Here is a 27145-nt window from a genome sequence, read left to right on the forward strand (position 1 = left end):
TAAATAAGTCTGTATTCAGAACATTTTATTCTGTGGCTATTTCTGTGTGTGAGTAGTCAGGAAGAGAGGAGAGAAAAGTAGGAGACTCTTTGGTAAAGAGTTTTTTTTAATGCCAAAGAGAAATGCATTCTTTTGTTTGCAAACGCTTTCATTCTATGTGGACTATGTGAATGCTTTTCACATAATTTCAATAGCTTCAACTGATATTAGAGTAAATAAGTATAATTTTACTTGCATGTATTATACTGTCACTAGAGTTCATACAACAGTAAGTAAGTATAATAAAAACTGGAAAGAAAATACTTTCCCATGATTGTTGTGTGGTCATTTTCTTTTTGGTGGAATGTTGCCCTTCACCATTGCATAAACCATTTTGTCATGCTTGAGGAGCTTAGGTTGAATAATGGACTGTCTTTGAGGAAATCCTTGAGAAGTAGTGTTGTCTAATATGTTAGAACACATGACATTTGTATCTTTTACCTCTTTCTGTCATGTGTTTCTTCAGTGACTTTGGACAAGTAATTTTCTGCTTGTGCTTCTGTTTCTTTACACTCGTGTAGAAATGCTTTAACTCTGTAGAACTGAAGAATTTCAATAAAAGGTATGTACTTCATTAGTAAATATTAGATGTTCTTAAAAACAGTTCTATTCTGAGATTTTCACTTAGTATAAAGTAAGAGAACTCTATACACTGTATGAATAGCTCTGGATATCAATACCATAGACAGTAATTTAACTGATGTTCAAATACTTGCGATAAAAAGTTTGGGCTATGTGTCTTCCTTTCTTACATCTGTGTAAGTCAGGGGTGAAGCTTGAATTTAGTGAAGTTGGATGGCTGTTGTTGTAAATACAAAGCCCTGTAGAGATAATTTACAATTTAATTGAAGAAAGAAAGGCTAGTCATTCTTCTCTACATTTAAATAGATTGTGTCTCTGTCCCTGCCCCCCCCCCCTTTTTTTTTTTAATGATGAAACAAAGGTATTTTCAGACTATGCTACCTATTTTCAGAATCTTCTCCACAGTTTAGTTGGAGGAACTTTTTTAGACTTCCCCACTACCTCCTTGTAACTTTAGCATATACTGGTAGTAGTGAATGCTGTTCCTTGATATACTAATGCAGAGGAATACGCTTTTTTCTTTTACCTTACAGGTCATGTAATGTCCTCTGAAGAGACAACTAATGTTCTGACTTTGTGTGTACAATTTAATGCATTTTCTTCTATTATGCTTGGAAACTAGGGAATTACTACATATTTGTTAATTGCAGAACATGTGAGATGTCTAAAAAAGAATAAAAAGTGCCAAGGATTGGTATATATGCGTCCCCCCTCACTGGTATGTCAAAGTATTGCAACTCTGGAAAGAGGAACACTCTTTATTTCATGATGAAACTGAATTAATCTCTAGTTACAGGGTTTTTTCAGAGGAACTGAATTTTAAGGAAATAAATTTTTCTGTATTCCACTCAAGCAGTGTACAAATAAAGTTAATTGGAGAAGAGGCTCAACGATGAGGGAAGCTTGGATGATTGGGTTTTTTTATCTTCAGATCAGAATAGAATAGACTATTTTGGTTGGAAGGGACCTGCAATGATGGTCTAGTCCAACTGCTCGACCACTTCAGGGCTGACCAGGTTAAAGTATGTTATTGAGGGCAATGTCCACTGACACTGACATGCATGAATCCCAGCAATGCATTTTTCCTCAGGGCACCAAGTCTTCAGTCCTGCAGGGCAACAGAATGCAACTGGAAACCTTGTTTTGCTGTTTGCAATGCTAATTAAATTAAACCTGTGGAATAGGTTTAATACATAGGCAGTCCATGAAAGTAGCCTTGTTAGTGGCCAAAGTCCCTTAAAGATGAAAATTGGGCTCTTTTTCCAATGAGACCTGATAATGTAATTCAGAAGGCAGATCTGACAACTATTAAAATCCTAATGATTGGAGTAAATAGAGGAAACAAATACAGAGGGGCAAAATAAAGGAGTTAATTACTTTCTTTAGGAGAATTTTTAGTCTAAATGTTGAATGATAATGCCAACCATCTGCTTGACAGATGTTTAGTTTACCAGATTTTGCATGCTGCTTAGCCAGTGTTGGTTCCTTTCTTTTGGCAAAACTCTGGTTTTATTTTCAGAGTAAGATATATTTGCAGGCAAATGTCTTAATTTGGTAAGTTTGCATATAGACAGGCAGTTTTCTATAATAGTGGTTTGTTCTTGTGGTGAAATATCGGTGGATATAGGCACAAAGAGGAATAGGCAAACTTGCTCTTCTCTGAAAAGTTATTAATTAAAAAATCAACACTAGTCAACACAAGATGTAAGCATGCTGTCCAGAAATAGATGGAAATTGTTCTCTAGATTCTTCTTGACTGCTGGACTGCCAGTAAGTGTTGATTAAATTTAATACCAACCTGTAAAGCAGCCTGTGAACCTAATTTCTCAACAATTAAGTGAAACATTGTGAAAAGTAAGATGACAGAAATAAATAATACATATTTTTAGTTTTCTCATAGTCTTTACAACTCTTGGGCTTTTCTAAGTTTCTAAAAAAATTCACTTTTTTTCCCTAATAAACTTTTTCTTAATTTATTCGGGGGGCTAGTAATAGATTTTCTTTAAAATAGGAGATAAATCATGTTTGATCTTACTGGCTAACTAAGTATGTATTGCAATTTAATTTTGTTCTTGGCAAGTAAAAGGAGAGTTGTCAGTGTGAAAATGAAAAATATACTTGTGGGAACAAGGTGGAAGAACCAAATAAACATTTTATGCAGAGAAATAATGCATGAGAAAATATTATCTATGTTTTGGATAACTGCTACTTTTTTTTTTTTCTTTTGACATAACCTCAATATCATCCATTAGATAGTAAATTTGTGACATGATTATCATAATTTCTGAAACATTAAAACAGTATGTTAATAGTTTTCTGCTCTATTAGTGTATCAACTGTGAGTTAAGGGTGATTAACCAAGGAGTCAAAATCATGGTATCTTTTGATTATATAATATACTGAAGTGCTTATCTAATATCTAACCTCCTAATTCCTAGCATTAGTCTCCTAATACCTATTAGAGTACTAAATATGCATAAAAAGACTGTTCTGCTTTTGTAAGTGTTAACAAACCTAAAAATAATTTGGATCTTGGAATGTATGTTTATGTGTTCTGTTAGTTCAGTGGTGAACTGTTCTGCCTGGGGCCTTTGGGCCCTGATGTCATATGAGTGTTTTAACTGTTTTCTTGTTTTGTTTTTGGCTCACAAGCTGAGGTTGCTGATGGACAAGATTTGAGAGAGGAGGTAGAGTAATGCAAAGTGATGTGTTCATTTGGAGTCTGGGGCTACTTGTCACTGTTTCACAAGGAAAAGTACACAACTGAGAGCTTTATACCTTGTTTTTGTCACATTTATTTGGAATGCTGTGACATAAGGCAGTATTGTACCTTAATGCCATCTCAAAGATCCTTGTACTTGAAATGGTATTTGTTTAAAAATAACAGCTGAATTTACAAGATTGAAGACAAACTAAGTAATTAAAGTAATTTTTGGCAATCTGTTAAAGCTGGATTTGAGGACACTGAAAAATACGAAGGTTTTTTACTGAATTTTCTATGACTGGCAAATTCTTTCTGAGGAGGTGTAGTATTTTAGCATAAAGTATTTTAGCAATGCATATTCCCTTTTTCTTATATCCGCGTCTTGAGTTTCAGAATTTGTAATAATGAAGTTACTTGCTTTCACTTAATTTTTTCCCTTTTTATGGTTTTACTTAAAATTATTTTATTTCTACAGTTCTAGAGAAGAGAAATCTTTATTCTTTGACTACCTTACATGCTGAATGCACAAATACTTCATTTTCAGACTATAAATAAGAAGATAGTTGTGAGAAGTTCTCTGAAAACTTTGTTGGTGTCTCTTCAACCCTTGCAAATAGATCACTGTCTATCACAGAGGAATAGTGATCGGGTATGTCTGAACTTGGAAGACTGTAACAGTATTTGTATGTGGATTGGGGAGATTGTAGCACTATTAAGTGTGAGTGCCCCTGTATACTGTAGGGCTTTGCCTCAAGATCTACTAACAAAAGTTACTGACTATAAAGTGTTACATTTCAGACACTAATCCAGATGGCTCACTTGACAGAATAAAGCTAATCCATTTCTTGTTAGAAATGCTGCCTTCAGCTTCTGAAAGATAGAACAAGCACCCTCATGCCTGTGCTCCACAGGGGTTTCCTCTCCTTGAAAGTAAAAGACCAGGAGGGTTTGACTGGGGGTTCTGAGAGAGGAGGACTAAAGACTATATCTTCCTCTTCCTTCTAGAAGTTAAAGCTATTTTAAAGCAATTCACAGTAAATCCAGCCTCTGAATTTCTGATACTGTGGAGTAAATAGTCATAAATAAGAAGCAGGTTTTTATTTTGGCAGCTGAAATAAAAGGAGTCTCAACTAACTGAAGAGAGTGGAAATAAATCTGAAAGAGACTTTAGGAATATACTTGACAGTATGATAAGACAAATTTGCTCATATCCAAGATACTCAGGACAGGTATCTTAAGGGAATTAACTATCAGAAACTGAAAAATGCACACTTGCAGTTAGCAGCAGGTGTCTGACCTATGTCACTTCAGCGAGCTATGGTGATGAAGTCTGGTAGCCTGTTTTTGATGCTCACAGAAGTTCAGTAAGATCATGGCACTGCACAGGTCCATTGAGTTCTGCTGACAGCAAGTTGCAGGTAGAAACGGGAGTGCAATATTGAACACAAAAGCATTGGCTTTGCTTACCTTGCTTTGAACATGTTTAGGGCAAACACACATTGAACTCTGGTAAACCAGCAGTTCTACCTTACGTTCTATTTGCTGGACATCATCCAAAGCCAATAGTTGTGATTCACTATGAGATATTTATTTATTTATTACTTGCAGAAATTAAATGTTTATTAATCTTAAGATTTTTGCCTGGCTCAGATTAGCATGCAATATAAGTGATATGATTAGAAGGGTTATATAAAGCAGTCTTGTTTTGCAGGGGTGCTGCTCAGATTCGGGTTTATTTTTTTTGTATGTAGTTTACAAAGAGAAATAAATATTCATTGATTTCTGTTACACCTATGAGTGTCTGAATTTGTCTCCAAGTGGGCAACAGTTCATTTCTGAAAACAGCCACCACATTTGTGTTAATTGGGAGTTGTCTTTACAGTACTGATGGAAAGAGCAATGATTGAATGGCTGCAAGAGGTCGTTTGCTCTTTCAGTCTATGAGGAGTTTCTTTCAGAGAGGTTTAAAGGTTGTTGTAGTGCCTGCTGTGCTATTCTCTGTCCTTCTGCCAACAAAAAATGTAATAGCAAAGCAGAAAAAAATGGGTGGGTGTTTTTTGGGTGCCTTTTACTGGGGCAATTTGGTCAGATTTTCACATTCTGGCTTGGCAATAATGCTCATCTCTTAAAGACTCAGTTTATACAGAGAAGTATGTTGTTGGATATAGATTATATACAGTACAGCTTTTATTCAGAACTGAGTTATATGTAAAGCTGCGTGTGGTCATATTTTCCCCCCTCTCCTTTGTATAATAATACAAAGAAAAACAGAGCTGAAATACTAAATTTATTTTTCTTTAAGGAGAATACTCTTTTTGCACTTAAAACCTAGTGATCAATTAGAAATTACAATGAGCGAAGTCTCCCTAACCCCTTCTGCTTTGATTGAGCTTTAATGCTTTCATTGATCTTGAAAAGGGCATTTTCCGTTTTTCATCATGCAAAGCATTCTAAATAAATGCACACTCACATTATTATAGTATTGTTTGAGTGAAATCTTACTACTAAAAAGGAAGTTGTCACCCTAATGAGATGTAAACACAGACACCTTCCACAGCCCCCCTCACATGTGAACACAAAAAAAGTTAACAGAAATCCTTCCCCATTTTCATTCTTGGTTTGAAGCCAGTGTTTAGTGCTGCATGATGTAGAGTTATAATCTTTTTTTCAGGACTGTGGAATGGCCCAGCACACTACAGTGCCCAAACTGAACTTTGAATATTGGTTGGATAAAGCTATTGAATGGGGACAAGCCACCACGTTGGAATCCCAGAAGGATATGTACCTTCACTTGCCCCAGCTCCAAGAGTTCCTACATCAGATTTATGAAACGTTAAAACATATGGTAAGTGACTTTAAAAGGAAGAGTGACCTGTTTTGAAGGCACCCTCAGACCAGAAGCTAACAGTAGCAAAAAGGCTTGTGTTATTGACCTAATGTATTGCTGGATCAGAGAGGCAAATTGGGGAAACAGCCACAGGTAATGCAAACAGGAATGTGCTTCCTGTTTCCCTGATTTATTGTGAAAGCAGCTTTTTCTTCTTGATTGGTTGTTGTCACGTGAAATTTCCCAGCCAATGCTTTAGCCGCTTTAAAAAACTCTTTAAAGTAAACAAGAATTTGATTCTGGTTTTCAGGTCATAAATTGGATTATTTAAAGGCCTTAACATGCAAAACTGTAACCAATCCTTTAAATCTTAGAGAGTCTGTTGACATGTAGTGAATTCTAGCAGCCTGGTCAGATCATTGGCATATGCTGCTGGCTGTTCTGTTTAGTAATGTAATTATTGACTGCACTCACTAGAGTGCTTATTTTAAAAGTAAATTTAGTTGTTTATATGTTGTGTATATATTTTTCTGAGCTTGGCAATTTCGGTATATGTATTCAGTACAATTAACTTCAGATTATGGTATGAGACTGACTTCTTCTGGAAGTATTTTAAATAGTATTCTTATCTGAAGACTACAGAGTTCTTATTTTTTTTCCTGAACTGAATTTAACTTTCAAACAAAGTATTTTTGGGGAGCGGTGATTCTTCCCCTATTTATGTATGTCTTTTTCTTAAGGGAGGAAAAAATAATCTGTTTCTGGTGTTGCTACTTCAAGTAATCTGAGGCTTGGCCTGAAGTGGACCTTGTGAATATGGCCCCAGAAAGTCTAGGGCTAACCCCAAATGTGAGACAAATGCAAGGAATTTATTGCAGCAGCAGGAGATGGTTATCGTTCCTGCTACTTGCATGTTATCTCAGCATAGCACCATTTTTTAAGCTTTCATTTATTAGATAGTAAAGCTACAAAAAGGGAAAAATAAGACTGATTACACAGGATTGTATATAAACTACATTGTCTATTATTTTTATAGTGAAACTGCTTTCTGTTTGGTTAAAAGTTAAATTGCAGTTTGTTATTGGTAGTCATTACGTAAGTTAAAGAAAGCAAGAGAAAGTTACAGAAGGATACTTACTTTTATGCCATAGTAGGTATTAATTTATTCAGAAACTGTGAGAGAGTATGTTAAAGCAATGAGGATCAACAAAAATACATTATAATTGTGCTTTTATTATCATGAAATCTTGGTTACTGTTTTCTGGTTACTGCATATAAGGCAAATGAACAAATTTTCTACCATAATTAAGTATGAGGTGAGGAAATTACTTACTTAAGCTTTAATTTATTTGAATTATGACATTATACTGAATTTCAGGAAGTTCTGATTTTATTATGTACCTGCAGGTGTTTTGCTTCTAGAGTATTTCACAGCAAAACCATTGAGATTGTAATTTACAACAATATGTGTCATTAACAGTTCTCCTAACCTACTTTTGATGTGCAATATATTTATTATCTTTTGTTTGTTTTTACGTTTTAACAGGATTCAGTTTTAGCAATCCAGCAGTTCCCTTTAATTGGCCAGCTTCTAGGAAGGCTTTGTTGGAATCCTTTTGTTACAGGATATGGTAAGAATGTGTAATGATACTTCTGCATCAATTCCATAAACTTTATTCTGTAGGAATTAGGAAAATATAACTTGTTATATACTTTGATTTTTTCCATAAAAACTCAGCATTCTTTTTTACATAAGTAAAATTTTGAGATTAGAAAGTTATCCGAGTTATTTAAAGTATGTGGCATTGAAAAATCTTAAATTTACTTTTGGAACTAATTAATTCCATGGATTAGTTGCAGAATCTTGACTTGGAAGCATTAGGTTTTAAACTCAGTAAGTGTTTGTGTGTGTCATGATTTCCATTTTTCTTATTTTCTTGTTGTATTAATTACATTTTTGTTAGGTTCTCAAAATGTATAAAATAGTCTAGTGTTTTATACTACTTTCAACAGAAGTATCTCCGAGTTATACATCATAATATTCTGTTATATATGCTAATACAGAAGAATTAATTTTTCTGATAGTTGATTGATTTTTATTAGTGTAAAGCTCTAAGTTATGATTGTGTTTGTTTTTATTGTGTTTTTCCTGACTGTATTTTCCCCGTCTTGCAATCTAGTGAAAATGCACACAGAATCAAAAGCAAACCAGTGAAGTGGTTACATAGGAAAAAAGTGTATGAAAAACCAAAAGTCTGTTACTGGTAGTGTGTGTAGGTGAGAATAAAGAAGAGAAAAGAAACTGGGGGTAGGAAACCTATTGGGAGAGAGGAGACATTGCTTGTGTTACCTCACCAGCAGTTCCAGTGCATTTTTCAGGACCTGAGATGTTGATACATTGATAAATTAATTGGGATCTACTTTTAAGCAGAAAACTGAATCTGAGCTTCTCTGTGAGACCCTCATCTTTTGCCAGTCTTCTGCAATTACTACAATTACAAAAAAAACCCCACAACAAAACACCAACCAGAAATGGCATTTTGTCTCTTTTGTGCTTGCTTGTGTGGAAACACAGGGAAGGACAGTTTTTGTGTTCACCTGGAGGGACTTAAGTCAAGCACAACATTAGGCTAAAGTGATCATATGTCTTCTGGTTTGGCTTTATCTTCTTCTAGTCAGCTCCAAGCACAGGCAGAATGAACTTGTCTGCAGAACACATGGTAGATGTGTGTTATGTCAGCACTTCCCCTCTGAAACAAAAATTTGGATAGGAACCATAGATTTAAAGATAGATTGCTTTCCCAGAGTAGCAAATGTGTGATTTTGTGGCACATTTTAAGAAAAGCCGTTTCATACTTTATAGACTTATTTTTACAATGGAGAGGTTCCCTTTTTAATCATCATTTCAGTTTCTGAACATCTTGATAACTGTTGATGTTTGCGATTATGTACATACTTCTGAGTTTTTGGTTGGAATATACATGTCTTTAGACCATCAGTTTTTCTGAGCTGACAAGACATTGTGGTGTAGAAAGTAGCTTCATATATATTTTTTTCATCGAAGTTGAAAGCCATCTGTTCCTGCTTTTGACTCCTTTTCACAACAATCTCAGCCATACGTTCTTGGTTTTCTCTATTTCATTCCTTTCTTTGGGATCCTTCAGCATTTTCTAAAGCAAGAAAAGCTTTTTCTGCAAGTTGGTCATTACCTCTGAAGATTGCAAGGGAGTGGGGTTTTACTACCAGGTTTTTTTGGTCTCAAAGTTGCAAGCAAGCCAATACAGAGAACTTCACTTGCTCAACATGGAATTCTTCTCTTTAATGCTTAAAGATGAATGAAGGAGATTTTCTAACATAACAGACCTGAAGATATCTGCTTATACATTCCCATCACTTCCTCTTTTTAGAGTTACCTGAGCACTCTTTGGACTGCTGGCATTTTAGATTCAGCAGATTTTTCATTTTGTTTGGCACTAGTTCTGAAGATACTCTTTAAGATAGTACTGGCTATAGTAGATGCTGACTTTCAAGTGGGTTTCATGTAATTTCTCATTTGGATAAATAGCTCATTCAGGCATGTGTCCGAGACCAGGCCACCCTCGCAGTAGAAAGAACTAATTTTGTTCAATGCAGTCTTTCATACTAATAAATGGAGGAGGAAAAACATGCCTCTGCATCATGTCCAAACCACAATACATATCACCATAGGTGAATGTCTGTTGGTGCCGGAAGCTGACGTGGCTGACCACTCAGTACAGAAAGTGTGTTCTTCAAGGGAAAATAATCTCCTCATAAACACTCCTGAGCAGGAGGTGACCAAGTTAGCCTGATTTAGAATGCTAATGTGAAGGAAGCACGACCAAAGAAAATCTCATGGCTCTACTTGTGGTCCTAACCACAAGGGATACATGAGGAATTCAGTCTTGGTAAGGAATTCCAATGTTTTTTCTGTGGGCTGGGGGATTATCTTCTCAGTAGGACCCTCCTGGTTTGAATTTTGAGCCCAAATGTCTTGAATCCCAAACTAATACCATAAATGCTGGGGAATTTCTTGGTGGCCCTGCATGTTAGTGTATGTCTGTCAGTGTGCATGCTTATGTAAGCATTTATTTCCACAGGAAGTTCAGTTTTAGCTTTTCTGATGTATTTTAATAAAATTTTACAACAAGCTCTAAAAAGAATATTTCTGCTGTAAGATTAGGGTTTTCTTACTAGTTCCTTGCATGTGGCCCCATTCATGACAGGGTATTTATAAACTAACTGTGTCATAGGGAGACTGAGACCACACTGTGTTATGGGAAGAACATTGCCTTTTTTTTTTTCCCTTTTTTAAAAATTTTTTGATGTGAGACTGACAGGGAAGAAGTACAATCTGATTCATCATAAAGGTTTAGGCTTTTGTTTGGCTGATTTTTTGTTTTTTATTTTCTACAAAACAGTTTCCAAGCTGTCTTAAATTTCCAACAGAAAATTTTCATTCCATTAGTTGGAGTTACAACATTAACCTACTTAAGAAGTCTAGTAGATAGTTGGTGACCTTTTTTGCAATGTAATTTCCACCATTGAATTAGTAATTTTCTTCCTCTGGATGTATTAATTACGTATTTATTTGGGTATTTGTTTGGTGTTTTTATTTATTCTTTCTTGCCATAATAAGATCAAATGACTTTGTTCATATCCTGATAATGGTTTTCAGCGCGTACCATGATGGTATGTTTTCCACAGGGATCACAGTTACTAGAAAAATGGGAAGAAAAAACCCCACCAGTAAGTTTTCTGTGGTTCTCTGTGTTTGGTCTTTTGATGTGATTATCTTTTGCAGTTGCCATAATTAAGATCCGTCCCCGCTTATTCTCAATTTTCCCACCTTTCATCCCCAGTTCCAAAGCAGCTATGAAAACCGTGAACCTGAGCGTGGGCCTCAGAGTGTCATTGGGTACTTCAGTGAGAGGAGTGTATGGTTCCTTTTCCTACTTTTCACAGATCTATGGGAGGCTACTTAGGTTTTGGTTGTAGCTAAAAAGTATTTTTGACTGGGAAAAGTGTGAAGCTGTGCGTGTCCCTTATTTTTGGGGAATTTTGGCATAGCTATGGCACCAATACAAGTTGGTTTCACTTAGGTTGAGGTTTGAATGTATCTAACTATATCTCTGTAAACTCGTTATGCTGTCAGAGTGCAACAGTATATCATTTATCTAAGCTTTGTTCTCATAATTTTGTCTTTCATCATATTGGTTTACATTCGTGACAGGCGAACAATATATGCAATTTACTTCATAGTATGCAGCAAGTAATCATGTGTAGCAAAAAGTCTTATCATCCAGAAGTCTATTAAGCAGTTACATGCATTTTTTTCACCTCTTTCCTTTATTTTTTAGGTTAAGAGAAAACTAGAACTTGAATTACTTAATGGCATACTGTAGAAATATAGTATAAATAGGATGAGTCAAAAGAAGGAACACTTGAACTACATATACTTTTTTTGAGATAAGCTATTTGGACTTGATTCCCCCTGTCTCTTTCTATATAGTTTGACTTTAAAAAAATACAATTAATATAAATTAAAATAATCTCAAAAGCCAGACTTTATAAACAGGCAATATTTTAGTATTAATAATTAATAATGTTTAAAATCTTTATTTTCCAAGAAGCAAATGGCTATTAGTTGTCTAAATAAATAAAACAGTATTTGTTTATTTTTCCTCCCATGAATTTCATATCAGAGTTTAGGTGGAATGTTTTTTGTCTGAGATTTGAAGGAGTTGCCTTTTAGTGCTGATGTCTGAATGCTGGTTGGATATAGTTACAATCAGAGTATAAGAGTACTTTGAATTTCTACTGAGCAGTATGCAAGATGTTTCCTTTAACTCCAATCTTAAACAACTTAGGAAATTGTAAGCCTTGTAAAAATCCATTTAAAAAAAAAAGAATCCCCAAACACACAATGGCAGAATACCCCAAATTGTAGTCAGTTAAATGTGTATGTTTGAGAAACCATTTCTATGCAGAGATGTTAGTCAGTGGGAGGCCAATAATGGCCTGCAGGCTTGTTGGACATTTATTGAGAAATACTGGTTTAAATCAATATTAAGTTCTCTGATCATCTGATGAAAATAGAGGCATTTTAATTTTTGTTCAGGCTTTGCCAACAAAGCACTTCTAAATAATAGTGTTTATTATCCTGGATAGCAAATACAGAGAAAACAAAAGAAATCGCTTGCTGAGCTTGATAATCAAATTGTCTCCTAATATAATTTCTAACATTTATGTGGTATTACTCATTTGTATTATTTTTAACAAGAATAATATTGCTTACCAAGTGAATATTACATCAGAGCTACAATACTACATCCAGTTTTCATAATTTTTATTACAATAGTGCAATTTTATTCTGGCATGAAATTCAGTATAGAGACTCATGGTATTTGCCAAAGAACATTAAAAAAAAAAAAGCCTATTGAAAACAAAGTTCTAGGAAATAATCATGAGTTAAATGGCTCTTCAGCTGCTTGCTCCAAATAATCAGCTCCTCTATAATAATATCTGTGCTTCTGAGCAGTGACAGTATTGCTCAGTACAGTAAGTTTTTAGAGAAAGCAACTCATTTCCAACAGTGGATTAGAATTAAGTAAAATGTGATCTGATCCCGAACAGGAAACCACAATAGGTTTTTTTCCATCAACATTTAGCTATTCTGCTGCCTGCAGAAATGTAATTTTCCTGTAGCATGGAGAATCTTAATATATTCTTACAGAAAAAACAATGTTTTGCATTCTTGTTGTGAAGATTTCATACTTCATGAGCTTTTTCAGATGTGAGCATTCTTTAGTTGTGTAAGCTTTGGCCACAGTGTGGTAACTATTTTAATACTGTTGTTTGTTTTTAATGATATTATTTAGGTACTGAATTGAAAGCTCCTGTATGATAGCTTCAAGTATTATTTATGTGAATGAATTACTAGGTTATGAATGTTTCTTAAGACCATCTAAGTATTGTATAGATTTTGAAGTCCTTGATACCTTTTAAACTGCTATTGAAGGAAATGATTACACAAGAACTACATATGAATAACATTAAATGTGTGGTCTGAATCTGGTAGAATAGAAGCATTAAGAGTTGAGACTAATATTAAGGGCTTTAGTTTTGTGGATGGATAGGGATTGTTCTGTGTAATTCTGTCTGTGTTTGATCACCCCCCCTGCCACAGTGTATCCTTATTTGCTTTTTTCCTTGCAGATGAAAGCCAGAAGACTCTGATGTGGTGCTTATATTGTCTGTACAGCAGTGAACCACAGAACCCTGTGGAACTGAAGGCCAACAGCTGGGTACGGGTGAGTGAATCCTTTCCAGGACTGCTTTGAATTAAATTACTTAAAGGTGCTACATCTAGAGCATAGAGACGCTGTCACTGAAGAAACTGCACCAAACACAACTTCCATACATACTGTGTTGATGTGTATATCACTCTAACACAGTCAGTGCTAGTCTGTGATTTTAAATATTAAAAAGATGTGGCATTTTAAAGTGGGTAGTTTTGATGGCTTTTAACCTAGTAAATTCACCCACTGTGAATAGTGAGCAGCAACCACAAATCAGAAGGGAAGAAAGTGGTATTAAAAAAACCCAACCTTTCAATTAGGATAAAATAAATAACCTGGATAAATGCCATAGTTTGTTTTGAAAACAGCTTATATTTGTTCTTTACTTTTATTCTTTTTTGCTTTTGTTTAATCTTCTGCCTGTGAAGAATTTAATTGTATCCAAACTTTCCTCAAAGGCAGTCAGAGAGAGGAGGGGTAGTGCTTGTGTGTGGATTTATATTTAGTGACTTAAGGAATAATGAATCCTTATCTTTAATCACAAATCTAGGGCATTGCATGGCACATCTGTTCATATTTTCTATATTTACACACTGAACTAGCAAAGCACATCAGCACGTACATAACTTGTAGCACATTGATGTTTAATGCTTTATGTTGCTGAGGGAGCAGTGTTGATCTTTTTGTCCTTGCATTCTCCAACAGACCAAATCAAAATATGGTTAAAAATATTAATGGAATTGTTAATGTATTTTTTTATATCTTATAAGCCTCACAACTAGTTGAAATTGTAGCAGTCTGCTCATTATTTATGTACATCTGCTAAAACTGAAGATACTTCTAGACTTCTCCAAGTAGTTCATTTCTTACTAGTTGACTTTGTACATGTCAGTTTATCTAGGTATGCATGTAATACTAGGTTGTGCAAATTATTTTAAACTAGGTAATGATACTGCAGATGTTTATGTTGGTAAATAACTGTATGTCACCATGTAGTATTGTTGCTTTATGTGTAGTAATCTCAGCAGTAAGTTCTCACAAACTTCCAGATGCACTCGGGTGCCTGTATGTACCTATTTGGTGGGTTGTACCACCTGCCATGAAATTCTCAACAACTTAATACTAACTAGAATAACCCTTATTTTCTTCTGTCTTTAACCTTTTCCAAGAGGCTTTTCCTGAGGTTATTATACTTGGAATTCACAGTGTGGCAGTGCTTGAATACCAAAGTAAAGTGATGCAAAAAAATTCTGCCTTTTCTAATATAGTCTGGTTGGGTATGTTCTTCATAGTGACATAGCTGATGCTCAATAGCATGTACTTAGTTATCAAACAGAGCAAAATTTGTAATTTTGTTATTAGCAGCAGCAGATGGATTAATGATGTTAAGTGTTGAGGAAGAGGTGTACCCAGATAATATTCTACAGATAGCTTCCATTTCTGGGAGGGTAAAAAACAGTTGGTTTTGATCTATATCAGTTGCCTTATCTGACTGATGTAATGAACTGGTGGTGTTGCTGATATAAGAAGAATTATCAAGTAAACAAGAACAGTTGGGGATGAATGAAGGTGGGACTGCTGCTTTTGGCAGCACTGAAGATGTTGTAGATTGGGACTAACATGTAAGCATTTGATTCAAGCCTCACTGTAGTCTGCAGAAATATTTCCATCCACTCTGTGTGTCTGAATCAACCTCAGTAGTCATTGTCACTTGATGGGTCAAGAGTTAATCTAAAAGCAGTAGGGAATAGGACATGGGGGAGTTCAAAGCACAAACATGTCTTACGAACTATTTTTATTATTCAGCACTTTCCTAGTTGCCTGAAGTGGGTGTGTCATTATATATGTCATTATATATGATCTGAAATGTAATATGTTCATGTTTTGATTGGAGGGAAAGCAAGAACTCTTGAAAAACACAGAAAAACAAAGGATAGGTAAAGGTAAGGGAGGTTGCAAAATGCACAGCATGAGGATACAAAAGTTAAGGTTAAAGGAAAGAGTATTATTAAATTGTTTTCTACAGTCATTAGAATTTCTTCTTGGTTTCTTACTGTTCAGTATGCATCATCACAAAGATTTTTGAAGAAAGTGGTTTTATTTCCTTTTCCTAATCAGTGTTGTAATTTTAGTTACCAGCAATTGTGGTATAATGACTATCATGCTTTGTACAGAAGAACCTGAGTTAAATATTTTGCAACTCTTAAAGGGTTTCTTTTGCCATGTGTGATAGTTATTTATATTTTTAAAAAAAGACATACAGTAAGTCTGTTGACGCACCTAGTGCATACTTAACATTGTTTCTTCCTGAACTGCTTTATTTTCCTGATAATATGTGTCTGAAAAGATTGTCACAGAAAGAGATCAAGACACATTGGCTATGAGAGCCATAATTTGAGATTTGCATCAGCTGTTTTCATATTGACTGAATGACCAGCCTCTGCTGTGGTTTGATCTGACCTCAGCTTTTTTTGTAATATGATAAGAGCTCTTTACAGCAGGGATATTTACTCTCTAGTGGAGAAGATGCCAAATACACTGTGGTACACTATGGAAAAAATGGCCAAAAGTCCAAAATATATAGTTGAAACACATTCTTGGGGGTGGGGAGGAAGGTCATTTTGTGGCTACATGATGTAAAAGAAATTGAAATCCAGAAGTTAATTCTAAATAAAGCTTTGAAATTTGAATGCTACTTGAAAGGTTTTTAGTATTATGGAAATCTTGCCCGTACTTGGAATGAAATTATAGATTGTCTAAGGTATTTAAGCTTTCACTAGAGGGTATGGATGAAAAAACATCCATGACCACACAGAATGGGGCTCTGTCTCATGTGCATACACACCGACACAGGAGGCATGGAAAAGGGGTTTACATATAGGAACTGCTGTTCAGCTTCTGTGGATTTGACCTTCACAGTCCCTTGTGAATGTGGCATGTGTTTTTAGAAGTGGCTTTTGGGCTTGGCCAAATTTTTCTTTCTGGAAATATGTAGTTCTTTTGGGTATCTTTCCTGTGGAAGACCACATTATATTAATGACTACAAAGGTAATGGGTGTTCTTTGTAAAAGTAATTTTTAAAGGCACTGGAATTATAAAATTATTTTTGTTATATTATGAAAAAATACATAATGAAACTTGTGTGGTTTATCTTTCATAAGATTCCATACATGTTTTCTCTTACAGTGTTATTCTGGATAATTTATGAACTGAAGATGGTATGATGCAAAATTGATGTAAAAGTTTTGATTCAGAAAGTTTTTATTGTGTCAATGAGTCTCTAGTTCTTCAACAGAACTGTATAAAAATAATGTTCCTATGAAAATACTAAAACTAATTAAAGATTTTAAAAAGCCTCTAAAACTCTTGATTCACCTATTAATCATTTGTGAATGTTGCTGAGATATTTGTGCTGTAAGATTAAGGTTTTGAATTATGGTCTGCAGTGCTTGCCTCTCTCTCTTTTGAGTTTAACATCTCAGTTTTCTGCTGAGCTAAGCAATATTGATGGAAAAGTGGTGGACACCTTTTTTTTTCCCAAATGTATGCAGTGGAAAGCAGAGACTATTATTTCCTTTGGACACTGTCAGCACTCAGTGAACAAAGCTCACCATCAGAGAGTACCTCTTTGGGAATGCACTTGTAGTCTTTTCAGATAAAGGATTTCAATTTTACCAAATTTAGTGTTTGTGGTGTTTGCTTGCTGGAGTTTCTCTGCTTTTGGGGGAAATAAGAGGTATAATGGAACTTCAGCATCATCTTGTTATTTGTTGAATAGCAAACATGGAAGCATTTTTGAAAACAATTAGTTTAATATTATACATGTCTAGTAGAACCCTTGCTTGTACAGCAATACTTGAATGTTTCTGGTAAAAAGGGTTTTGCAGAGTTTTTTGTTGTTTTGTTTTTTAAAATGTGAGTTATAAATCTGAAAATATAATGTCAAGGACTTCTGTGTGAAGTCTTTCCCTTTAGTATTTTTTATTAATATGCTCCTGTGGGGGATACATTAAAGCATCTGAATGGAAGTCTTATTTTCCAGAAGAATGGAAGGCATATACCTGTCCTCCACTTGCAAATCTTTTGATGTACCTTGAAGGTGTATTTGTTTAGACTAAGTTTGATGGAATTCTCTCTAGTGTTAAATTGTATTAAAGTGTTTTAGAGTGGATTGCAGATAGGCCAGATAAATTTACTGCCAATTAAGCACAGGATGTGTGAGATTTTTAGTGATGTTCTCTGGATGACCTTTTTTTTTAATGATCATCTTGACTTTTTAATTAAACTACAACTTTAATTGAGTTGGTTCAGTTAATGAAGCACTGACTTCTTACCCCTACTTTCGAATCTGTGCCAGAATTATCAGCAAAATGTAAGACCTTGGCTTTCTATGTAGCAATATATCTAAGGCTTTGAAGTAACATTGAAAGGATGGTCTCTCAGTGATGGTTCAAAATGGAATGTTTGTGATTTACTTTTTAGGATAGATGCACCTGCACTGAAATGCTTAGTCACTTCTCACTGTAAACTTGTGTGTGGTTTTCTTTTCCTCTTTAGTTGTCAGATGCTTCTTCGTTTGTATCTTGGATACCCACCTTGGATCAGCTGGTACCATATTTGCCATTCTTAATAGTTTTATTCATTGACATATGTTTGGGTCAGGCAACAATATTCAGGAATAGAAGAAAAACAACACTGCTGCAAAACCAGAAGTTGAGTAACCTCTCATACAAATTGAAATAGAAGTATTACAAGAAAGATCTTAGAAAGTAGACATTGATGGAACTATGAGAAAGTTGTGGAGAATAGCTGAGAAAAAAACTGGAAAGAAGTCATGTTAAGAAAAGGTCAGAGAGTGTGAAACGTGTGTGTGCACGTTTTTATGTATTTTGGCTTCTATTTTCAGTTACCAAAGCATTTTCAATATTTATATCACAAGGAGGATATTAAGGCATCACAGTAAATCATGAAGGAACTGAGAACGACTAGATTATCTTTGAGAAATACAGGGTTTCTCATCATATCTTTATACATCATCCAGAATAGCAGTGAGCAGGGACATCTTCCTGTAGGTCAGGTTGCTCAGAGCCCTGTCCAACCTGACCTTGAATGTTTCCAGGGATGGGACATCTACCACCTCTCTGGGCAACCTGTTCCAGTGTTTCATCACCCTCATCATAAATAATTTCTTCCTTATATCTAGTCTAAATCTTTTAGTTTAAAATCATTACCCCTTGTCCTATTGCTACAGGCTCTACTAAAGAGGTTGTCCCCATCTTTCTTATAAGCTCACTTTAAGTATTGAAAGGCCACAATAAGATCTGAAGACCTTAGAATAAGAGAACTGTATTTCCTTTCTGTCTGTTTTACCAGCTTATTTTGCCAGATATATGGGTTGTACATATTTGTTAAAATGCAGTATGCCAAGTATGTGAGGAAAAGTTTGGAACTGGACATAGTAACAACGACTTTACTGCTCATTGTGATAGCTATTTACTAACTTATGCACAATGGTGTTTATTCTTACCAGTAGATGGCATTCTTCGTATTACATACAGGTACACATATGTTTTATATTAATAAGTACACAGCTTTCCATTTCACAGCATTCTAGTACATATTCTTCTAAGGGAGGATGAACATTTTATTTTATTAATAGTCTCTAGATTAAAGCCATCTTCACTGCTGCCCAGACTGTGCAGTATTATTTTGAGTCTTAGCTGTCTAATGATGCTTGTACTAGTGAGAGTTCTGTGTTAAGATTCCTGAAATTTTGGGCAACAATTCAGGATACTCAAAAATTAATTTAATGACCTTCTTTCCTGCATGCACACTGTATGCAGTTGAGCTTTGTTTGTCTTTCCTTGCCCATAATTATTCCAGAGATGTGGAGGAATTCTACCTGTGTTTTCACTTATTGCTATGATAATGACTGTTTTTTCATGTTTGTATTTTCTTTAGTACTTAGGGGATCTGTTGTGTTAAACACTGTACACAGACAGTTTAGGAAACATACTTGGTTCTGAAGTGGTTACAGTGGAAGACTCATCATGCAAATAGATTTAGAAAAACGAACCAAAAAGAACCAACTATTCCATTCCTCCAGCTGCCTCCTTCCCTCACTGTTATAAAACTACAAATAGTATTGTGACCAGTGCAGGCTTTTTGTATTTCCCCTCCTCTATTTTTCCTTGGGAAAATTTTATTATGCGATTTCATAGTGACCCATTGGTGTATTGTCATGCACTGTATTTTTAAGGACAAGTCATCTGTGTTCCACAGCGGTTTTAGTATGTCATAATACTTGGTTTGCTGCTCCCATGTTTTAATTTATTCTGTCACCTTTTTCACTGCTGCTTCTTTCAGTTATTTTGCTGTAGATGTGAGACTCTCCCCACAACGTCACAACAAAACATCCATCTTTTGCTTCTGGTACCTTGTTAAGGGTAAGCCTTTTGCAGTGCTTTAGCACAGGAAACCTAGGAAGCTGTGAAAAGGTGTAACACTAACTGTCAGTAGATGACGCTCTCTCTATTAAGTGGTTGTCTGTATTTACATAGCACTAAAGTGCACACCGTTTTTAAAGAGAAGGGTAATTTAGATGTTGTTAGGGATTAAACTCACGGTAATAATGTTGCAGCTTTCCTTGGTTTCATCTGAGTGTGTTTTGTTAGAAAGGCAGTGTTGTGCAGTAGCTTGCCTTCAAGTTGTCATGAGGATGACAAAGATGAGTGCTTCCTCTAAGGAAGAACCAAGTTGAACTTAAATTCTGCAACCAAATTAATGGTCAGAAAATAATGTTACAGAGTAAGCATAAACAGGCCATTCACTGGAGTTAGTAACAAGAAATAAAAGTAGATGTTGTGCATTACACTTTCACTCAAGCTGTTCTGTGTTACAAAAGTTTTCCATTCTTCATTAAAACTAAGAGCAATTATTAAATATGCCTCAAAAAATGGAAACAGACAAAAACAGTCTACCAAATAACCTGCTGCTAATGGTTGCCTGTTCTGGAGGCTTTTGTGAAACATGCAATAGTTTCTGGATAATTACAGGCTAATGATCCCTTTTATGATATTTTGTTGTTTATATTTGGAGAATTTGAGATTATTTTTATAATTTGTGATTGGTCAGAGCAGTGAGGCACTTGGAACTTAATGTAATTTTAGCAATTTTATTGTTATGCAATAACAATATGTTCTCATAATTCACAAAAATTTAAAAGCAATTTTAAATCTCACATAAGTTCATATCCTGTTGGACAGGTTGGGAAATGCAGATTTTCATGGCATTTGTAAGTCGACAAGCCATCAAAGTTGCATCCAGGAAACCTGAATGTTGTAAAGTCGACAAGCCATCAAAGTTGCATCCAGGAAACCTGAATGTTTTATTTGACTTGTGAGTCAAGGAAAATGAGGAAGCATATTAGCTTTCTGAATAGAAAAAACTGATTTAAAAATGTTTCTCAGATACAAGGGGAAAAGAGAAAAGGTACTGCTTCTCAATTCTGTGTTTAAAATTCTGTTTACATAGTTTTATTTTTTATGTATGAAGCTAAATATACAGGAATTTTTTGTTTTAAATTTGATCTATCCATTTAATAATGAAGTTGATTAAAGAACAGCAAACATACCTGAGTGAATGTAATTGTCACAACAGTTAAACTGACAGTTTTTCCCATTTTTTATTTAAGCAATAAGGTATCAGAAGCATTAGCACCACTCTAGCTTCTGGGTGGTTCTCAGTCCACTATGTTGTACAAGAAAGTTTAAATGCATAATAATGGCAGGGACTATAAAGTTCTGTTTTCCTCTAGTCCACCTCTCTTGATATACAGTGCATATGCACACCCTTGGACTAGATTTCAGGAGCAGAATGAAACAGGTATCTGAAGGGCATTTTATTCTACACTGTTTTTTCAGTTACATGTACTAACAAAAATTTTAAAACTATTCTGACTGGATAGAAGAGGTTAAATGCCAACACTCCACCCCACTGTATAGCTGAAAGGACATACAGAAGACTCAGATGTGCCATTTTCTCCAAGGCAATGGTATTAAAAAACAGAAAAGTCAGAAAGTAGCTTTTCTCTTTGTAATTATTTGAGATAAATTAATTGGTGTTTTAAAGCAATTTTCAATTAATTCAACCAGTGAAACCTGGGTGAATTGTTATTTCAAACTTGCATGCAAAAGCTATACATACATGTTTTGTGTAAAATGAAACATAAAACTGAGATGTTTTAGAGAATGCATAAGGAAAGTGAAAACAGTAGATTCTGTGAAACAGTTTGTAAATAAGACTGAAAAAAACCCAGTCTTACAAACTTAACGGCTGACTCACAGGTGAGAGATCACAGTGTGATCAGTATTAGGAACAATTGATGAGAGACATGTTAGCAGGTGTAGACCTAACTTCTGATGCCTTGTATTTTTTAGCAACAAATTGACAATTACTTTTATCGACAGCAAACAAAAATGCTTGTGCCAGGCAAAGTTAAAGCATGGGGAGATGGCGTGCTCATTTTGTCAGAGACAGTTAGCAAATCACTTCTGACAGGACAGGGAAAGAAAAAAAGACAAGTTGAAAGGCATGCAGACCTAAAAATACTTTATGGAGCTTCATAAGTTTTGCCAGAAGTTGGGGCAGTGGACAAAAAAAAATAATCTTCCAATTCAGCTTTATTCTGCACTTTGAGTATTACTCTTTTGAAGAGGCCTGACTTTTCCTGAAGGCTGTCTGGTCTGAAGAACACAAGTAATACATTCATTGCTTTTGTATATTGAATATTACTTGATTAAATATATAAAAAGAAAGTAACTGTAAGGAGAGAGATTTCTGATTGGTGTAAGATTGCTTGCTGCAACATCAGGGTTGCTCCTAGAAAAACAGTGGAAGTGTTTTGCAGTTCAGCCCTCTGTATAGGGAAAACTGCTTTTGTTTCCTTGGCTGTCATTTGGGTTGGGTACAGCAGTCAGTTTGTGTCACCAGAATGTAGCAACATGTTTCTGAAACTCAAGTTCTGTTAATATGGAAGAAAATAATAGTAATACTCAAACAATACAAGTATGTGGTCAGGAGCTCCAAGCGGGTTTTGAAAGAAGCAGAACTGAGTTAAATAAGCAAAAATTCCTTTGCATGGGTGTAACACCTCTGGAGAAGCATATAGCACAACAGATTGTACTAAGAGGAAGAGCATCATATATGTCAACTGTGTAAAAGGTCTTAAGAATTCAGTTTATGAACTTAATCAAGCTGCCTGAACCATCCTTATGAGTGTATCATTGTGTAAAACTGTGTAAGTGTTCTGTACAGTTTGTGGTAAGAATTTGAGAAACTGAATGGATTAATTTAAGAAAAAAATCCTCAATTATTGTGACCACCTCTGCAAAAAAAAACAGAGGTGGTATCACTGCTGTCATGTCAGTTAACATGGGAAAATACTGCTGTTTGTATCATGGACCCAACAAAAGCAAGAGTAAGAACTCCTACTCTTTCACAGACCTCAGTTCATGCAGAAGAATCTTGGGGGTTTTTTGGTGGAAGTTGAGCTTCAGCTGAAATGATAATAAACTAATTGAGGCCACTCAAGAAAAAGGTCTGAAGAAAATTTAGTAATCAAATACTTTTCACCTCTAAATACAGCATTCGCAAAGGTAAATTCAGACCTTGGACAGAATTGCCATTCACTGGAAAATCTAGTCAGCATTTGGAAAAACCTCAGTGAAGCAAAACTTGTGTGTAGATTGACTTTTAATTTTGTGTGAGATCTGAGAGTATTCAATGCAGGGGCTAATTCAAAAGACTGGTTAGTCCCACCTTGAAAGGCCATTGCAAGACAGAGGAAGTTTAGGTAAATGAACACTGACACACTTGGTGTGAGGGAGAGCCAAGGGTAGGCTGCTTCACAGGGGAAGGTGAGCCAGGATCCGCAGGTGACTAGAAGGCAGGTGCGGCTGTGGCTTCATACAGAAATGACACAGTTGCACAAGAAGAGCAGAGCAAGGCCAGTGACAATCGCTGGGGTAAGTTGTGAGTCCGGTGATCACCAGACCAGATTCATAATGATGAGGCAGGTCCAAGGTCAAGCCAGCAAGTCATGGCAATGAGCAGGCTCCAGATCAGCAAGGTGCTTAACCAGCCTCAGACATGACTGCAGTGTAGCTCAGGGAAGGACCAAAGGCCTTGTTTGCTTGTGCTTTAATGCAGTTCCCAAGTGAAGCCAGAAGGACCCAGCTTCTTACAACTCTTGCTCACACAGCACTGTATGGCAGCTGGCCTTGAGCATGGGCAGCCAAACCCCTAGGAAGCAGGCAATAAGGAAGATACAACTAAATGCCTGCTGGTTTTGTACAGGTTTTCCTAAGGTTTGTGCATTTGACTGTTGTCAAGAGACGGGATGCTAACTAGACAGAAAGGTTTTTATGGTATTTCTGTTGCTGCATAATTAAACTTGTATCCTTTCAAACATACCATGTGTAGTAATTGTTAGAGGTATCATTAGGGAATGTAATTTAAAAGGACAGAAATGTAATTTAATAATACTAGTTCAGAGGGTCACAACAACATAGTTCTGATTATTGCTGTCAATTTGAAAGGTCAAAGGGTGTTGCAGTACTCTCATGGTTTCTTTAAGACTTGTCATGATGGTTCCTTTAAGATACTGGAAAAAATATATTAAAAGAGAAAAATAAAGCTTATTCACAGATTTAAGAATTCTTAGTTTTGACAGAGATGTTTTAGACTGGTCTCAATATGATAGAAAGAAATCTGTTATTTCTCTTTTTAAACATCAGAAGTTCAAATTGCAGGCCAAGTCAAGTGAGACTCCACTAAAGTGGGGTAGGCGTAAATTTACTTACTTTCTAGAAAAATAAAAATACTTTGATTATTACTCTGTTTTCCAGAGATACCCACCGATAAGATACTATATTTAATAAAGATTTTTTCCCTATTCACTTATTTTAATAGCCAGTAGTATATTCAGTATATGTGTATTGCTTGAATTACTCTTCCATATAGTATACTAGTAGGCCTCAAATAAGTAGACTGGTTTTGAGGTTTGCCACACTAGTGAATTTTTATTTTCTTTTGCTTTGTTTTCTGATGTCTTTCAGTCTTACTTTTGCCTTGAATTACTTTTAGGTAATACAGTGCGGGGTTTCTGCAGATGTGCATTAGAAGACCAAGGATACAGTTTCTAAAACTTTGCATGATAAGTCCTAGGAAGGCTTAGGCGATTAAGCTAATTTTGTATATCTTTCAGTTGTCTGCTTGTATGAGCTAACAGACAATGTGTGCACTGTGAGAACAGCTCTGTAGATGGTGATAGAAAGGATTTTTAGTGGGGAAGTGGGATAGATCATTATGTGTGAATTTCTTCTGCCCAGGGGTCATTGTGTGTTTCTCCCAGATGGCCAAAGCAAAGTTTGTTGATTTAATGTTTGGAACACAAAGGTGAGTGTATTTATTAGAGAGGAGTAAACTGATGGTGGAATGTTGTGATCTAATATAAGCTTGCTGGAACTGGAAGTATTCTGGTAGATGAAAGGAGCATCTTATGGTGTGGAAAGTGTGTGACAGTGAAGTGCTTTACCTACTCTCCAGACACTTTCCTAATCTTTTGAAGGTAAAACCCCAGAGAGCATTTTTCATCCAAGCATTCTCTATTTGGTCTAATTGGTAAGTCAGTCCAGGCAGGGACTCTAGACGACTGTATTTAATCTGCTTAGTGGAGTAATTTGTAGCCATTACAGGCTGTTACAATAAATAAGAGAACAGTTGACTAATGTATTTTGTAATGGAGCAGTTTTTTCTGCCACATACAATTTCAAAGTGTAATCTCAAATTCCCTTGTTGTAAGGGACATCTCTTGCTATAAGTAACAGTGCTTCATAATATCTCATGCCTATGATCAGATCTATGGCTTTCCTTAGCACCAGTGTTTTTTGTGAGTCTTCATTCTGTCAGTGGGTATCTCAGGAGGTTTATCCTCTTCCCTCAAGACAACTTGCTATTTGAAAGTGCCACAGCAGCTCAGGTTCACATACACATCATACATTTTGATAATTATGGTTTTGCAGGTAAACAGTGAAATACCATATTCTCCTTTTGTAGACTCAACTGAAGTAATGGGGGGCCTTTAGGAATGACGTGGTCTTCATTAGCATAGTTATTTCATTACTACTGTCTCACTAAGAGGTACTTTAGTCTGTGCTGTCAGACTAGAATGTCACCTCAAAGTTTGAGTCAAATGCCTTTTCTTCTTACTTCACACTGGAGTCCTTTAAGCTTCAAATGTACAATTGATTTCTCAATATCTAATCCACTCAGTTTTTCTGTGTCCAGGAATATCCTTTCTCCTGTGATGGTGAATCCTTTTAACATCTGTCAGGGGAGCTTGTTGCACTTTTTGCCTCTTTAGTCTGGATGATTGCTATAGCAACTTAGTTTTGGGCAGAGAGACAATTTCACAGTCAGTGAACGTTTTATTGTTCTTGTACTCCTGTCAATCAAGGAAAGTTTGCATATTAACATTTGATAGTTCACAGCTGTAATCCCTGTCTGCTGATCATCCTAAACAGGTGATAGTGGGTAACATTTTTAAAATATTTTGCCTAAGTAACATCTTCTCTGAGCTGGGCAGTAGTTCATACTGTGTATCGTCAAACCCAATTGTCTGTCATTTGTCCCTGATTTTATGAAGGCATCTTTATGATACAAGATTATGAGCTGGAGAGCCAGAATTTGGGTTTCCTGATGTGAACCAGTAATGAACAAGAGATCCTTTTGCCCAGAACTTCTCCATATCTTGTTTTTTTACAGTTCCTCTCCTGATCTGTTGGTCACAGACTGATACACCTTCTCCTCCACTCTTTTTTCCCCCAGGGTCAGTGCTTGTTTAGTGTTTGCATATCGTAGTCTTTGGGTCCAGCTGTAGTTCCTGTCTGTATATTTGGCTCAGTTTAACTTGGCTGTTTTCTTTTCCAAAACTCATGTTTAATATTTCTTCACATTTAAGTTTTGAAAAAAAGAAACACTTCTGTTATTCTCCCCATTTGTTTTATTGTAGTTACTAAAATAAACACGACATAGTGCTTATATGAAAAAAAATGTCCATAAAGATAATGAGTTCTGTTATGATATACTCTAAGAGTCCGAAAGTATTCAAGTGTATTGAAGTATTCAGAAGTTAGGCCTCATTCCAGTTCATGTGGGTTGATTGCTTGAAGTTCTGTTCATACCTTAACCAAATGATAGGTCATCTTGGAGGCTTCTTGAAACAGTACTACTCTTGGCAGAATGTCTTTTCCTAAGACACCTCCAAGATCCTCTACCAGACCTAAGTTTCCCACAGTATGAATTTGCATTCAGGTAGGTACTCAAAAGTGATAAAGGTTTTGTCTTTACAACCTGAAGAGCTGTTGTCTGTTACAGCAGGGTATGATATGCTCTTTTTACAAAAAATTCCCTTTTCCTTGAATGCCTTTTTGATGGAATAGATGTTAGCATGTGAGTACATCTCAAAAAAACTGCAACTGCACTGTATTCTGTATTTTTTAGAAGAAATTACATTAATTGAGAGTGTATCCATCATAAAAGAACTTTTTTTGGCTTGTTTTTACCATTGTTACTTGTAAACTTTGTTTAATATGAATTAGATCATTGTGATTT

At 35.6% G+C, this 27145-nt stretch overlaps 1 protein-coding gene across 2 annotated transcripts in view; it reads left to right on the forward strand.

Annotated features, from left to right (window-relative positions):
• Window positions 1-3874: 3874 nt before the first annotated feature.
• Window positions 3875-27145, forward strand: part of FANCC (FA complementation group C) — a 77318-nt gene continuing 54047 nt past the window's right edge. The window contains exons 1-4 of one of the 2 annotated variants that reach the window (XM_026866458.1): window positions 3875-3974; window positions 5997-6170; window positions 7699-7783; window positions 13389-13483. In XM_026866458.1, coding sequence (XP_026722259.1) covers window positions 6006-6170; window positions 7699-7783; window positions 13389-13483 — 345 coding nt within the window. In that variant the 5' untranslated portion in view covers window positions 3875-3974; window positions 5997-6005. Of the gene's footprint in view, window positions 3975-5996; window positions 6171-7698; window positions 7784-12910; window positions 12967-13388; window positions 13484-27145 lie in introns of those variants that run through there. The other variant, XM_026866459.1, reaches the window with a different exon arrangement.

Source organism: Athene cunicularia (genome assembly GCF_003259725.1).
Source record: "Athene cunicularia isolate RWA chromosome Z unlocalized genomic scaffold, athCun1 chrZ_part2, whole genome shotgun sequence".
NCBI classification, from domain to species: Eukaryota; Metazoa; Chordata; class Aves; order Strigiformes; family Strigidae; genus Athene; species Athene cunicularia.